Source organism: Agelaius phoeniceus, chromosome 3 (genome assembly GCF_051311805.1).
Source record: "Agelaius phoeniceus isolate bAgePho1 chromosome 3, bAgePho1.hap1, whole genome shotgun sequence".
Lineage (NCBI taxonomy): Eukaryota > Metazoa > Chordata > Aves > Passeriformes > Icteridae > Agelaius > Agelaius phoeniceus.
The window spans coordinates 67,316,390-67,331,164 of NC_135267.1; the positions used below are offsets into that span (position 1 = coordinate 67,316,390).

The following is a 14,775-nucleotide window of genomic DNA, read 5'->3' on the forward strand; positions in this document are numbered from 1 at the left end:
CAGTAATGTCCATTGTCACATATTAACAGAACAGTAAACTGATTGGAAAAAAAAAAAGCTTTCTTTCTTCAAATCTCACCAGTGCTAGTGGTAACTAGGACTTCTGATCCTCTGGGGTAGCTTTGAGCTTTTTCCCTTTCCACCTGATTTTTGTTTGTGAGTGAACATTGAAATTTGGATTTGGTATTATTAATGTCAGCCACCAGACTGGGACTTGGACCAAGAGCAGCTTGCAGAGTATCAGTGACCGTTTTTACTGTGATGAACACCAGAAAACCACAACAAAAGCTGTTCTTTCTCTCCTAAGAGCAAAAAGAGGTTGCTAGTTTGACACCCACATGCTTTTCCCTCCCTCACTGTTTCTGTCATCACTCTTGAAACTCCCTCACAGTGCTTCAGATCAACAGTTGCACAAGGCACCCAGCACCTTTCAAGGCTAGATTGTCACACACATGGACACTTACCAGGGATGGCAGTTTGGGTAATGGATATTGGGCCACCTCCTGAAATCTGTAGCAAAGGCACAGAAAAACAGGCTAGCACAAAGTGCTATGTGTAGTGCTACTTGCTATTCAGCAGGATGAAAGGAGGATAGTAGGTGGAATGTACTTGTTCTGACAACAAAAGAATAGTATGTGCTTCCTATTTAAAATGAAATTTCATTTTTTTTGTTGACTCAACTACTCAACTATTGGTCTTGTGATTCTGTCACTGTCATCTGACCATCAGTATCATGCTGTCACCAAGCAAAAAAAATATAATTTCTTTCCCCACTACCTTCTAGACCACTATCCATTTATTCATATGACGCCAGGGGTGCAGTGCTTCCAGACAATCTTTTTAAAATGTGTATAAACAGCAAAAAGGAATCCAGAAAGGTGTTATAACGGGATCTTGGATCTCTAATAATCCTCCCACAGCTGCAGGGAGGGCTGCACATCCCACTTCGAGCAAATTTCACCTCAGTCAGCCTGCAGCTGCCAGGATGGCATGGATCCCCTAAGAAACCAGAGGATTCTTCTTTGCTTCCTTGATTTTACTGAAAGTAGAACTAAGCTCCCATATGAACTTCAATACCCATGAACCATTTTTTCTCTGATTCCAATGATTTTTCTTCACATTTTACTGAGGATGAGACTTAGCAGACAGATTTAACAATTTGAGGAAGTTGAAAAGAGAATAAAAAATATTTGGAGCCAGAAAGAGACAAAGAAACATTAGGTGACAATCTGTGTTCCAGTTTAGGGGAACTTTTCAATGAGCTGCCCTCAGAGAACTCAAAATACACTTTCTCTTGTTTGGGAGATTTGCTCCATTTTGTCTTCAGAATTTATGTGGCCATTTTCCAAGCTAAACATAGTGGGGAAGGGGAGAGGAAAATAAATAGCTATTTTTTGGCTGGTAGGAATCCAAGCAGTAGCAAAACTACCTCATTTCAACAAGGTCTTGTAAAAAACGGCTCAATTTACTTAATTCCTATGTCTTGCTAATGTTTCTGCTTGAGTCTACTGTTGAAAGCCAAAAACATTGTGACAAATAGTGAGTTAATTAAGTAATTAGGAGCTAATTACTCATACTGTAAGAGTGATCTCTTTCTTACTTTTCCCCCACATAAGAAAAAAATAAGTATTGTGCCTTTTTCTCCTCTCTGGTGAAAATTTCCATCTTGAATTATGTGAAATACAGAAAGTTAATTTTCTTGGTTTTACCTTTGTATAGGTTATCTAGACTAGGATCACCTAGACCATGGTCTGTCATGAAGTAGTCAGGGGAGCATGGTACATTTTATTGTTTGTCCTCAGCATATGGACAAGTGGAGAGTAGGGTGATGCAGAGAAGCTGAACCATGGCATCTTTCCCTCTCCAGAATTTCAGGCAGTCTGCTGGGGCAGGGAGCAGGGATGGACAAATGGTAGGTTTTTAACTCTGTGCACCCCTGAGGCAATTCAAGTGCAGCTGTCAGGCCAAGGCTGAGCCAGGTGGGTGTCACTTGGGCTGTATTGGTACAAGACACTGAGTAACCTGCACCTCAGGCTGTGGGAAGAAGTGACCAGCAGCTTCTGACAGGTTCAGCTTGACAGAGAGAGTCCCTTTGGGACACTTCCAAAATCTCTGTCTCCCTCCTGTGACCCACACCCTGCATCTCCCCCAGCTCTTTGCTTTTATAATGTGTTTGAAATGCAACAGGCACACACGTGTATCTCATGCTGTATGAAGGTATTTGTCAGCAGTTTGTAAACTCAGAAATTTTGGGTGGTTCTACTGCAAGGCCTTGGCAAAGGGGGAAACAGAGGAGAAATCCTGCCTCGAAGATGCCACGGAGTGCCATCTCAAAATATAGATTTTGAGATACTGAGACTAGGTTGAAAGGAATGCATTGATTACTCTGCACTGCCAGATGCCGCATGTCTCAAATAACTTCCATAATAGAGGCATGTGTTGTGTTTCAGATGTGGAAAGAATTTACTACATGGGTTTTCCTGTATTTTCATGGAAAATTGCCATTTCCTTTCTGGGTGCTTAGAGCAGAAATGCAGCAGTTAATGTGAATGCCAACTAAACCATGCAGCTGTTTAGTCTGGTGGCTGAGGACCAAAAGCTCACATATGTCCAGTACACAGTCACTTTACAACTGTTTGACCAGGACTGTGACAGAGCTTGCTACTTCAAATCATCTATATTTTCTTTTGTGGCAATCCAGGCACACCTGTGCTGAGTGTCTCATAAATGCCCTCAACTGGTAATGGTCTGCACCACAACACTCTTCTAAAGGCTGTGTGTAAAAGGCTTCTAACAAAGACGTTCTTTCAGTCTGTCTGGAATTCAGGATGCAACTCTCTTTTGGGTGAATCTGAGACTTCTCTCAGTGGTGAATTGCATTTTTTCTCTTGAGCTCTTTCCTACTGGAAGTGCTTCATCTGTCTGCTATTCACAGAAGCAGTGCAGCTGATTTGATTCTGAATGCAATAGACCTGGATCTGAGGTGCCAGAATAATCTATTTCTCTCATTACATGCCCAGCATTTTAAGATTAAGCAATGTCAGACTTATATTTGCACTTAAATTAGACTGTAAAAGCACTGTTCTTAGGGGATGCTAATAAGAACTGCAGAATGACACTAAATCAATGGGCACTTAAAGAAGGAGAGAAAAAAACTAAAGAACTAAACTGAAGCTCAGATGCTAAGCCCAATGGACTTTATTCAAACCTGTTAAGATAGACTTTCCATGAAATAATGTTGTCAAGAAAGAGCTTTATCTTCAGGTTTTAAAAAGCATCTCATATATGAAAAACAGGGAAGTAAAGCAGAAAGCCATTTTTCTTAATAAAAAAGAAAATATTAAAAAAAAAAAAAAACAAAAAGAAGAAGGATGTGGGGGAAAAAAAAAGGCATTTTATCACAAATCCCATGCAGTGGGAGGATAGCATTTGGTTTTCTTTCTGTTTTGGTCAAGTAGTCTTACTTCATTCTCTTCCAACAGAATGCAATTCTCATGTCATGTTTTATTTGAATTGCTCTTCCACCTGTATGATCCATGCATGCTGAGGTCTATTTTGAAAAAAAAATCCAGGATTCTAGCTTGTTTTCCTTTTCAACAACAATAATTTTCTCAGTTTCCACCTCTTACAGGACAGCAGAAATTAGGCAGAATCTCTTCAGTCACAGGGATATCACAGCACAAGCTATGCCTAAATAACCTTTCCAGAAGGACAAGGATAAAACCTCATTATTCTGGATGAGTTAATGAGGACTCTGCACGAAATCAGTCAGACTGTTCATTACAAGTCGCTATCACTCTGCTTTCTCTGCCTGGATTTTTCATCTTTAGATTCCCCATTAATCACTTCCTTCCAAGGGTGCCGGCCTGCCTTTGGCTGGTAGCTTTTCCAAAACCAGCTTTCTGTCTTTGTGTAATAAGCGGCTTTTTGCCTCTTTTCAGTGACGGCTGGGCAGACAGAGATGAGGTCATTGAAGGCTATGAACCCGAAGCAAATGGAGGCATCACTATCAAGCTGCAGTCTCCTGAGGTGCTGGCATTCGATGATTACTACCTGAAGCTGCGGCTGGACACCAACACCCGCAACCCCTGGTTTCCTGAGTTCTGGCAGCACAGATTCCAGTGCCGCATCCCAGGGCACCCGCTAGAGAATCTCAACTTCCAGAAGAATTGCACTGGTAACTTGTCAAACATTTCAAATATTTTTTTCCAGTTTTTGAATCTGTGCTCTGGCAAAAAAAATTTCCTTGGATCTTGGTTTGGGTTTTTCTTCTTGTTGTTTTATTGGCTTTTTGTTTGGTTTTTTGAGGTTGTTTTTTTTGGTTGGTTGGTTGGTTGGTTTTTCATTAAATGTTTGTTGTTGGGGGTTTGGTTTTTTTTTTTGTTTAATTTGTGAAAAGAAAGATGGTGACCTCAAATTGTACAGATAATAATCCCAGCTCTGGTGGGAGTATATCTGGTGCTTGTTGCACAGCCTTCTCTCAATTTAGTTCTGCTCTGTTATAGAGCGACTTGCTACCATTTTATGTTTTAGGGCTATGCTAAGTCTGAGTGCCCAAGTCTGTAATATGGCTTGTAAAAAATAGAGACATGAAATTTCAACAAAAATATGAACAAATTTATACTTTCTTTCCTCAAAAGCAGCTTTTCTGATAACTGAGGAAGCAGGAAATTCACAGAAAATATTACAGCAGAAAACCAATTTTAGAGAAAATTTATTAATTTTAAATTTGTCCGGTCATCTGCTTTACCTTTTTTTTTCTTTTTAACCTATTAAAACATACACAGTTTGTTTCTACTATATAGCATTCACATAAAAAACATGTTTTACACATGGAAGTAAGTCTTACCTCATAGCAAGAGAAGTGTGCCTCTGCATAGATAATTTTTCTCTTCCGTTCAGAATCTGAGAAAATGAGCTAAAATATTTCAGTAAGATTAAATTTATTAGTAAATTAAGTGAGAGATAATTACATTTTGATGAAATATTTCCTGAATTATTCTTGCAAATATTTTGTTTGTAGTTTGCAAATATTTAATTTGTAGTCGAAAATATATACTTGATGGTAAGGAAGTTATTTCCTTAGAAAGAAAACTAATGTAGCCTTACTTTTCATCCATTTCTTTCATATTCTTTACATTTTGACCTCCTGTATCGCCCAGCAGAAATTTCAGTTGGTCTCATGCTCTCTGAGCTGCATTCCCATAGTTTCTAGTTCTTCCCTTTTCCATCAGAAATACTTCCTAATAAGGACTTCCACAGTACCTTTTGTTTCTCCCCTGTTCTATTCACCATTGAGGCACGTCACCAACTGACTTTAAATAGGCCTGATGTGCTGACTGGTAGCCAGGCTGGCCTGTCTGGGCGCTGAGGGACTAATAGCAGGCCAGACAGGCTAAATCCATATTGAGTTTATAGTGATAATTTTTCCTCAATGAGTTACTAACTTTAGTCTTTACAAAATGTTGATTTTTTTTTTTTTTTTGTGTAAATATTTAGTCTGCTTTAGAAATGCTTCAACTCAGACAAAGAAGTTGATATAGGCCAACAGGGGCAAAAATTGCTAAGGAGAGTTGAGTGATTTATGCACAGTGCAAATGCACAGACTTCTTTTGTAAGAAAAGAAATTTAAAATTGCATGGTTTTGTTCATTCCATTTTCACAAATAAATTTCATGCTGATGAACAAAGGTTCCATTTCAAGACATCTCAGCAGCTGTTATAAACATGGGTAGTTTGTAATCCAGCCTCTCTTTGGTTATGAAACTAAAAACTTGATATCACTAAAAGGTGATAAAAGTCACCTTTTATCTGGTGGATCAAAAGCAAAGGAACTCCCCACATGGTGACTTCAAAATGATGAGCGTGGGGTATTTCTGCACAGTATGCATAGGTGAGCTTTCAGACAGTGATTGCTGTAGACCCTAAAATTGTACTTAAGCCAAAAAAAAAGAAAAGAATATCATGGAAGAAAAGTAGTGGAGGCAATTTTATTAAGAAAATGTCTTACTCCAAACTTTTCAGGATATCCCAGGTTTGAAGTCTCTGGACATTGGAGGAGTTCTGAAGAGGTATCATCACATGCCTGCCCAGTGTTCTGGGTTCTCAAGGTGTCAGGGACCACTAAATTCTGACAATACTAGTGAAACACAAAATCATTTATCTACATTGGTAGACTCTGACAGTTAATAGTGTCAAGTCAGGCATTCAGATATCTTTCTCTCCTCTAGAAAGCTGTCAATTTTTGCATGAAACCTCAAAATATGCGATACTTCTTAGGCTTTGCTGAAAAGCAATCAGCTCTTAAATTTGGTCGTGTACCACAGACAACCCTCAGGCTTATCACACACAACTAAAATAATCCGTAAATGTCTCAAGTCACCAAAGGGAAGCATCACAATGTATCTTTCCCAGTAATGACATACCTACAGAATCAAGAGATCTCCATGTCCCCAGCAAATCTGTGGGCAATACAATACTTATTTTTACTTAACTACACAGATCTGACTGCTGACTGTCTGGCACCACCAAAGCTTTCTGTGAACATATCTTTATCTGACATTTCTGGAAGGTTAAGAATGTCACTTTAAATACTAGCAGCTTAAAAGCTGTTTGGTGGAGGCACTATCTCCAAGGAGGTCTAGTATGACAGTGCCAAGAAACCGCCTTCTTCATCTCTCACAGATTTGGAGGCAGGACTTTTCACAAACTCTCTGTTAAAAAAAAAAAGAGTCTCTTGCCTCTCTCCTCCTTCACAAAGTATCTATGTACACAAATTTGAAGGAGAAAATCCTTCAATATAGTGCTCAATAAACAATAAGCACTATTATTTGAAACCCATTAAAAGTGCCAATAGATGATGTGAATTTTTGTGGTACTACAAATTTAAGTACTGCTGCCACTCCTATATCACCCTAGGAAAACAATCAGTAACCAGTACTGGTATCAAGCACCTTATCTCCAGTATATCTAAGAGCTTTTTCTCCAACCTCAATATTCCTATGAAAAGGAATGTAGGGCCATGCATCATGGAAAAAGTTAAGTCCCCTGTGGTCCCAGGAGTCCATGCACATTATTAACAGGTGTTCTGACTATCTCTGGGTCATGACCTCTTTTGTATTACAGAAGTGCTCTGTTAGTCCTTACTCAGAACAAAACACACCCATACTTTAACACAGACAGCAATTATCGAAGGCAATACTGCTCAAGTTTGTTTTCCATGTCTAGTGAGCTAACATCTCAGGAAACTATATCATGAAAAAAAGAACTATGTGCAAAAGTTCTTGTGATAGGCAAGCATAGTGTAATTGTATTTACACAGCAAGGGGTTTCCTAGGAGCAGACAGAAGCAAGAAAAAAAATAGAAAAGACGGTTTTGTTCTTTGAATACCTTATTAAAATATATTCACAATATTTCAACCTATGTTTTGAAAAAGAGATTAATAGCAAAGTTTGTATCTGTTGAGATTTTTCAGTTACTGCCTGCCCATTATAATTTACTCGCATACAATATAATCAGTTTACTGAGTAATTTATTGAAAATTGCCACTGGCATGTGAGGTTCAATTTTTATCATTCATGGATAGGCAAGGACTTCTCCTCGAGCAATTACAGCTGCTGCATCTGCAATTTCTCACACCCTATTACTGTTGAGTCAGCATTAGCTCAGGATTGCATACTCCCTATGAAGCAAGGGAAAGCTAGTTCCTAGAAATCTCCCTTCTCTGATGACAGGAATTACTGCTGGAATTCCCTCATTCAGTCTCTGAGAAGACTGATGTTGTTCTTCAGAAATTCTCATATTGCACTGAGCCCTGAGTGCACATGCATATTTTGGGGAAAAGAAAAAAAAGTATATCTGCTCTAAGCGCCATTGGAAAGAAGCAAGTCTGAGGGTGCTCTACTCCGTGAAGGCTGTAGGATGCCTAACAGTTTACCACAATTTCACAATAGCTCATCTGGATTACTAGAACTAAGTAATAGTAGCAAAAATTCTTGGGAAGAGAAGAAATCCATCAAGACTATTGCAGTTACTGCTCATTTAGATCATCCCTTCTTGCAAAAATTAAACAACTTACTTTTCCCACTTGGGTGGCAGCCAAATGAGTGGGAGCTCTTTTTGACTCATTCTTTGCAATGTTTTAGCCAAGTGCCTCTTGTAACAGAATGCCTTTCCCTATCCTTCTCTCCTTCCCTCTTTCTCCTGCTGCTATAGGAAATATTCTTCCTCAATAGGATTCAAGTATAGAAATTTTATTACATGTAGATGTATTGGATCTGGCTGAGGTTGGCTTAACTTTCCCCACATCAGCCCTCAGAGTGCTGTACTTTGTATTGGTAGCTAGAAGAGTGTTGGTAGCACACAGTTTTTTAGGGCGCTGCTGAGCAGCGTTCACACAGCATTGAAGCTCTCTCCCATCCCACACCCCCACCCTCAGAGTCTGGTAGGCTGGGAGTGAGCAAGACAGCAGGAGGGGGAAAAACCAGTTGACCCAAACTGACTGAAATTTCCACACCATATGATGTTATGGTCAGCAATAAAGGATGAGAAGGTGGGAGAGTGTTTGTTATTAAGGCATTTGTCTTGCAAAGCAACACACTGAGGCCCTATTTCCCAGGAAGAAACTGGACACCATCTGCTGACACAGTTAGAGAATACATTCTCCTTTTCTACCACACATGTTCTTTGGGGTTTTTTAATGAAACTAACTTTATTTTTACTTATGCGGTTTTAATTTTTATTTAATGTATTTTTCTCCCCTGTCCTGCTGAGGAGGAGGAGTGAGAAAATTCTTGGTGGGCACCTGCTAGCCAGCTGAAGTCAATGTACCACAGCAGAAAACACACATTTGTATGTGGATATTCTCCTAGAGTTTTCTGGATATCTAGCAGGCCATAACCACTTCCAGTACAAAGTTGTTCTTAAATTGTCTGTGCCCCTAAGGTACTTGTAATGTATCCCATGTAGCTGCTACACTCTGTAGGAAACATCTTACAACTCTGCATGGACCCCTGACACACAGCAGAATTCAGAAATTCACACCATTCTTCATGCCCTTCAGATAAGAAGTCAGAACAGAACAGAGTGTTTCAACTGTAATAAAAAAGGCTGTTTCTGAATTTGAGGTACTAAGACAGTATCTGACTCAGGATGGACCTGACAGAAAGTTCCCTTAGCACACAGCCTTAAGCACTGCCCCAAGGAACAGTCCCTACTTATCTCAGTTCATTAGAAAACACCCTTTTCTGCATTTTGTAGATTGTACACAGATGATAGACTGTGTATGCCAGTCAACAGAGTTCAGATATTTTTCCAACAGACTTGTAGGATGTTTTCCCAGATCTGATAGCCCAAACGAAGGTGGGGGTTTTCTTTCCACACAAAAATACACTGGCTAATCTTTCTCTGTTGCATGTGGTGAGCCCACATAGGTCAAAATTAAATACAAGTCATACTCACACAGAAATGATATAAAACTCATTGCAGTGCAAACACTTGTAGGGATGTCTGAAAGCTCTTTTACAAAATGCCTTATCCTCCTCCTGGCAGATAATACAGTGGCTGGAGTTTATGTAAACCAGGTGGGCTGAGTCCTCCTCTGCACCACAAGAGACAGTTATGAAATTGGTAATGGAACTGATGCAAATAACAGATTATGCTCACAGCAGTTCATCTGCCGGGACAACAAAATACATTGGCAGGCAATCAGCACAAACATTTTTCAATAGAGCAAAGTGGAACAAAGTGGGCAATTCATGATTCATTCATCGATTCAATTGATCTTTGTGATGAAGGGTTATTTGTCAGTGAATGTATTTGTTGCAGATAAGAACAAGAATTGTAGATATTTTTTGTTCCAAAGGAAGTCATAGTCCAAGTTCCCTTCAGGATGCTTACTCATACTTTGGTCATGCCATAAGGATTTCTTTATCTGCTAATTCCTGTCTTGGCCCAAGAGAACTGCAAGCAATCAGTCTGAGTGCATCCAGAGTCACAAGGATCATAGGATCACTCAGTGTAGTAGGTAGCTCAGGAAGACTGTAGTCCAACTCCCTGTAAAAGCATGGTAAGTCATCAGTACAGACCAGGTTGATCAGGCCTTGAAAACCAGTTGGCAGTGTGTCTGGGCAATCTGTTCCACTACCTGACTGTGAAAAAGTTTGGCCTCATATCTAAAGAAAGAGTCTAAACCTCTCTCGTTTCAAGATATGCCTATCATCTCATTCTTCCACCAGGCCTCAATATGAAAAACCTGCCCCTCTCTTCTTCACAACCACTCCATGTGTATGAGGTGCTGTTGTAAGGTTCCCCTGCAGCCATCTCTTCTTCAGGCTGAACAAGCCCAGGCCCTTCAGCCTGCCCTCAAAGGCAAGGATTGCAGCTCCAGGTCATCCTGATGGCTCTCTGCTGCAGGTACTCCAGGTTCACAGTGTCTTTCTGTACTAGGGATTCACAAACCACATGCAGGGTTCTAGGTGCAGCCTGATGAGTGCCAAGTTAAGGATGGTGGTAGTGGTTAGATAATCACATGCCTCAGTCACTGGTTGTGCTGTTGTTACCATCCTGCTTACAGGATGCTGCTTGCCATCACTCCTGCCACAAATCTTTATGTCCACCTTATTCTTGTGTCAAAATTGGACCTAAGAAGGTGTATCTTTTCCCATCTCCTCTCTGCAGCAGACATAAGCTTTCACCACACCTGGCCAGTTCTGAAAGACCACCACAAATTGTCATAGCATATTAAATCATGCGCAGAACATAATGATAGCAGAAGAAGCTTGGGAAGAAGGCTAGAAGAGGAATTTATGCTTTGGTATGAATAAAACAGAGTCATACTTCTTGAGATGTAAATGTCAGTGAATATAGATTATTTTGTGACTGTAAAGACCTTGGGCTACATTTGGTATGGCCATAATCTGAAAGAGATGTGGAACACAGGGCAGAGGTGGTTTAGGTATTAGTGACCCACACAGCAATACAAAAAGCAGTGCAGTGTTACATGGACATACCAGCTCAAATAGTGTATTTATATCTATATTTATATTTATATAAATATCTAATATTTATATAGTGGAATATTATCCAGTCATTTCAACAATTGGTTCTGAAGTCAGGTGGGGTTGTTAGCCTCTAGTTAAGATTTCTCTGAAAAGCATCCCTAAGTGTTTGCCACCATTATCACCTACTCATTAAAAAGTAACTAGTTTTATCCTATCCATACTCACAGTTCTTATAATTTTAGTGAAAAGTTTTGGGTTTTTTTCCTGACATAGGATATCTGTGGTTTAAAAATGGTACTCCCCAGTTCAGTGCCCCCACCAAGATTCTCCCAAACCAGATGCCACTCACTTATTCACCCCTTCCCCTTCTTGGTCCAGGAATGGAGTTGAGAATTAGAGGCACAAAAGGTGAAAGTCATGGTTCAAGATAAGAAAAAATTTACTGGAAACAAAAATGAAATAAGAAAGCGAACAAAAGCAGTACAATGATAGCAATGGAAGGTATAAGACAAAGGAACAAAGAGATGATTTACATGAAAAACTGCAACAAATACCAACCAACTCTTCCCCACCACACCACCTTTTCTCCCATGGGAGGGGAACAGAAGAGAAAGTTGCTTCCCCTCACCTTGGCAATGATGTAAGATGGTATCAAATAACATTACAGTCTTGGCTACAGCCCCTCCCAATGATTTTGGCTGAAAAAGGACAAGGATAATAACACATTTTTTAGAAGATCTACAGGACCCCTACTCATGTCATGATGTTTGTTTTTCTGTTTTTGTTTGAGATGTTCTCCTTGATTGCATTTATTGCACCAGATGGGGAGACAGAAGACTGATGGCTGCCTATTCCCATCCTGAGACACAGTTGTACTTGGCCAATGTATCTGGATTACATCCAGGCCACCAGTAATGGAGTTCAGAGCTTCTCTTAATCAAGAACTTTTTTCTCAAGACCCACCCTACTTTTAATAAATCTATATGAGATGACATGAGGTTCTCCTTTTCTCATCTCAGTGGACAATGCACTCCAGATATCTACTTGATTTTTCTACACTTTTCTGAAGGAGAGAATGCATTTCCAGTGAGAGCTGATCTGAGTTGTTTCCAGAGATGAACAAATTAGATCCAGCAGACTATATTAGGACTCATCCTGCTGTGTCAGACAAGTGTGCAGGTGTTTCTCTAAGAACATTCTTTTTATCTCAACATCTGCTGGGCTCCCCCACGGAGCACCTCTCCCATGAGATTCTTCATCAGCAGAAGCACCTACAGTAGGAATTACTGCCACTACAATAATTCAGAAAAAGTAATTATAAGATAACAGCCTGGTGTACACTCTTCCAAGTCAGCCACTGCTGGTAAATCAACTTTGTTGTGTATAGGAGACATATTTTTAAGCTCTTGAAGAAGGAATCAAGTTATTGACATGCCATAATTTCTTCAAAATATATTTTACATCAAGTATCCTGTGACTTGTCCATGCTCACCTCTGCTTTGCATTCTCATTACATATTTAGGTTGTGTATCACACTCTTTTTTCCTCAGTATGAGGCAGAACATCCTAGTGATCCCAGGAGTGATCAAAACTGATAGCAATTTCATTGGCACCTAGAACAAAGCCTACTGGGGACAACTTGTCTGAAAATGTTCTAGTTGCTACTTTTCTTAGTCAAGTCTTTTTTACAGCAGATAAGACAGGAGAGTTGTAGTTTCATTTTGTTTCCCAATGTTACAGGCAGCTTTTAAGGATTAAAGATGAGGAGGATTAATAATGTGCTTACTGTGATAAATCATGTGAATTAGTCAGAAAAGAGATAATGGCCAGGTTTTTGTTCATTTGGTTCTCCATTTTTGTGTCCATGTTTGGAAAAAAAAGCAGTTATATTTTTCTTACATTTTCTATTTCCAAAAACACTTTTAAACCAGGCTGTCTACAAGTATCCAATAAAAATAAATATCTTTCTTCTTTTGGGACCCATAACAAAAAAATGACATCATCGTGAAATAAAGGAGAGGCACAATATACATGTGCCTTTGTAAACAGCATAGAAGACAGTTTACAGAACCATGCATATTACAGCAGCATATGACAAAAGTTTTCCATTTTCCATTCTGAATTTTAACAGTAAAATTTTGCATTTCTGGGATTAAAAAGTCCTCATGTGGGCGTGTAACACTGAGCCTTCTCCATTATATGGATAAACTGATGGTGCTACTAAGGAAGAGGATACCTGAATCATGCTCTCTTGTGCCTCCTTAGGGCTTTGGTCTCCTGTGCCTAGAGAGAGACAGGGCCACTCCTGACTGCTCAGATTGCCATAGATGATTTAAACTTTTATCAGGAGCACAGTGAGGACAAAAGCACACAATTAAAACAAAAATTGACTTGTTCCTAGAAATCAATTGTTTGTGCAGGTTGTGCATCAGAACAATTAGCAGAGATATAAACTTTTAACCAAACCAGGAAGTCAGTCAGATGAAATAGCACAAGTAACTGATCTGAATACAAAGCAAGCTGCTTTCTGTCAGCCCTCCATGTCTTTTATTAGATTATATCTTCCATTTTCTCATTTACCTGTAGGTGGAAAGTTTTAAACTCAGCTTGCAATTTTACAGGTTGTCATTACTGGCCGCGTTACCCCATAAATACAGGTGCAAAGGAGAAGCAGTGGAGGCTAACACACGTAGGCACAGTCCCACATACTCACACCTGTCTAGCTGCAGATTAGAGATACTCTTTGCACACAAGGATATTTTCTGAAAAATAGTCAGTAGTGTTCTTAAAATAAATGGGTGCCTCTTAAAAGATTGTGGGCAAGTAGTGGCATAAAGAACAATAAATTATGAGCCTGAGTGGTAAAATCTAAACCATGAAAACCACAGAATTTCCTATTCAGAATATGCTGTGTTGGTATCCACAGGGAGAATAATCTGATGGAAGGTGTGTGGTCTGAAAAGCAGTGCTGCTAGAATAAATCTCTGTTTTCCCATTCATCCTGGGATGTCTGGGGAAGTGCAGAAGTCTGCTTGTGTGGACAGAGTTAGGGAAAAATGATAAGATACTGCCTTGACACTGCATTGCTGGCTGAGCCAGAAATCCACTGTAGCACAGCAAGGCACTAGACCAGATGATGTCAAAATGTTTCCTCTAGCTGAGATTTTTGAGATTCATACAGTAGAAAGTAGCTTTGGAGGAACCCACAAGTTCAAAGCTTCCATTTAGCTCTGGATTCAGGCTCAGCTCTGTAGGAATGAGAAAGCAGAGCTGTTTTCTTCGAAGCAGTAGCACTGTACATATCATGCTAGGCAGTGAACTCTTCACTTTCTGCAGAGGCCAGCTTAATCTTCAGCTTTTTCTAGGCTTATTTTGTGTAAAAATTCATACTACAGGGCCTGTTTTCTTGTGAGATCCCAAGTACCTGAGTGTTTTCTGCAGTGTCACATTTGGCTACACCCAGGAAAACAAGAGGTGGGCTAAAATGGATGCTTTTAAAATTCTTTCAGATCAGAAAGAATTCTGCTTCTGTTTTTCTGTTGAATCCGACATGTGACTACAGATTAGGGCCACTTATTTTATCTTCTGATTTGCTTAGCTCTACTTTGCTGCTAGTCATTGATGCATTGTCCTTCTGCAGACATTTTTCAGAAACTCCTAATCTTAGTTTAGCTTTAAGAAGGATCATTTCTGTGTTACTGAACACAGCCCTGGGCAGGTGTCTGGGTGAAGGGAAAATAAAGTAGGTCTTTGTGATCTGTGTATTTGTGATTAA

At 39.6% G+C, this 14,775-nt stretch overlaps 1 protein-coding gene across 5 annotated transcripts in view; it reads left to right on the forward strand.

The window, feature by feature from the left end:
* Positions 1 to 14,775, forward strand: part of GRM1 (glutamate metabotropic receptor 1) — a 187,322-nt gene that overhangs the window by 110,522 nt on the left and 62,025 nt on the right. For all 5 annotated transcript variants that reach the window (XM_077175522.1, XM_077175523.1, XM_077175525.1 and 2 more), the window contains exon 4: positions 3,942 to 4,177. In XM_077175522.1, the coding sequence (XP_077031637.1) occupies positions 3,942 to 4,177 (236 nt within the window). The remainder of the gene's footprint in view (positions 1 to 3,941; positions 4,178 to 14,775) is intronic.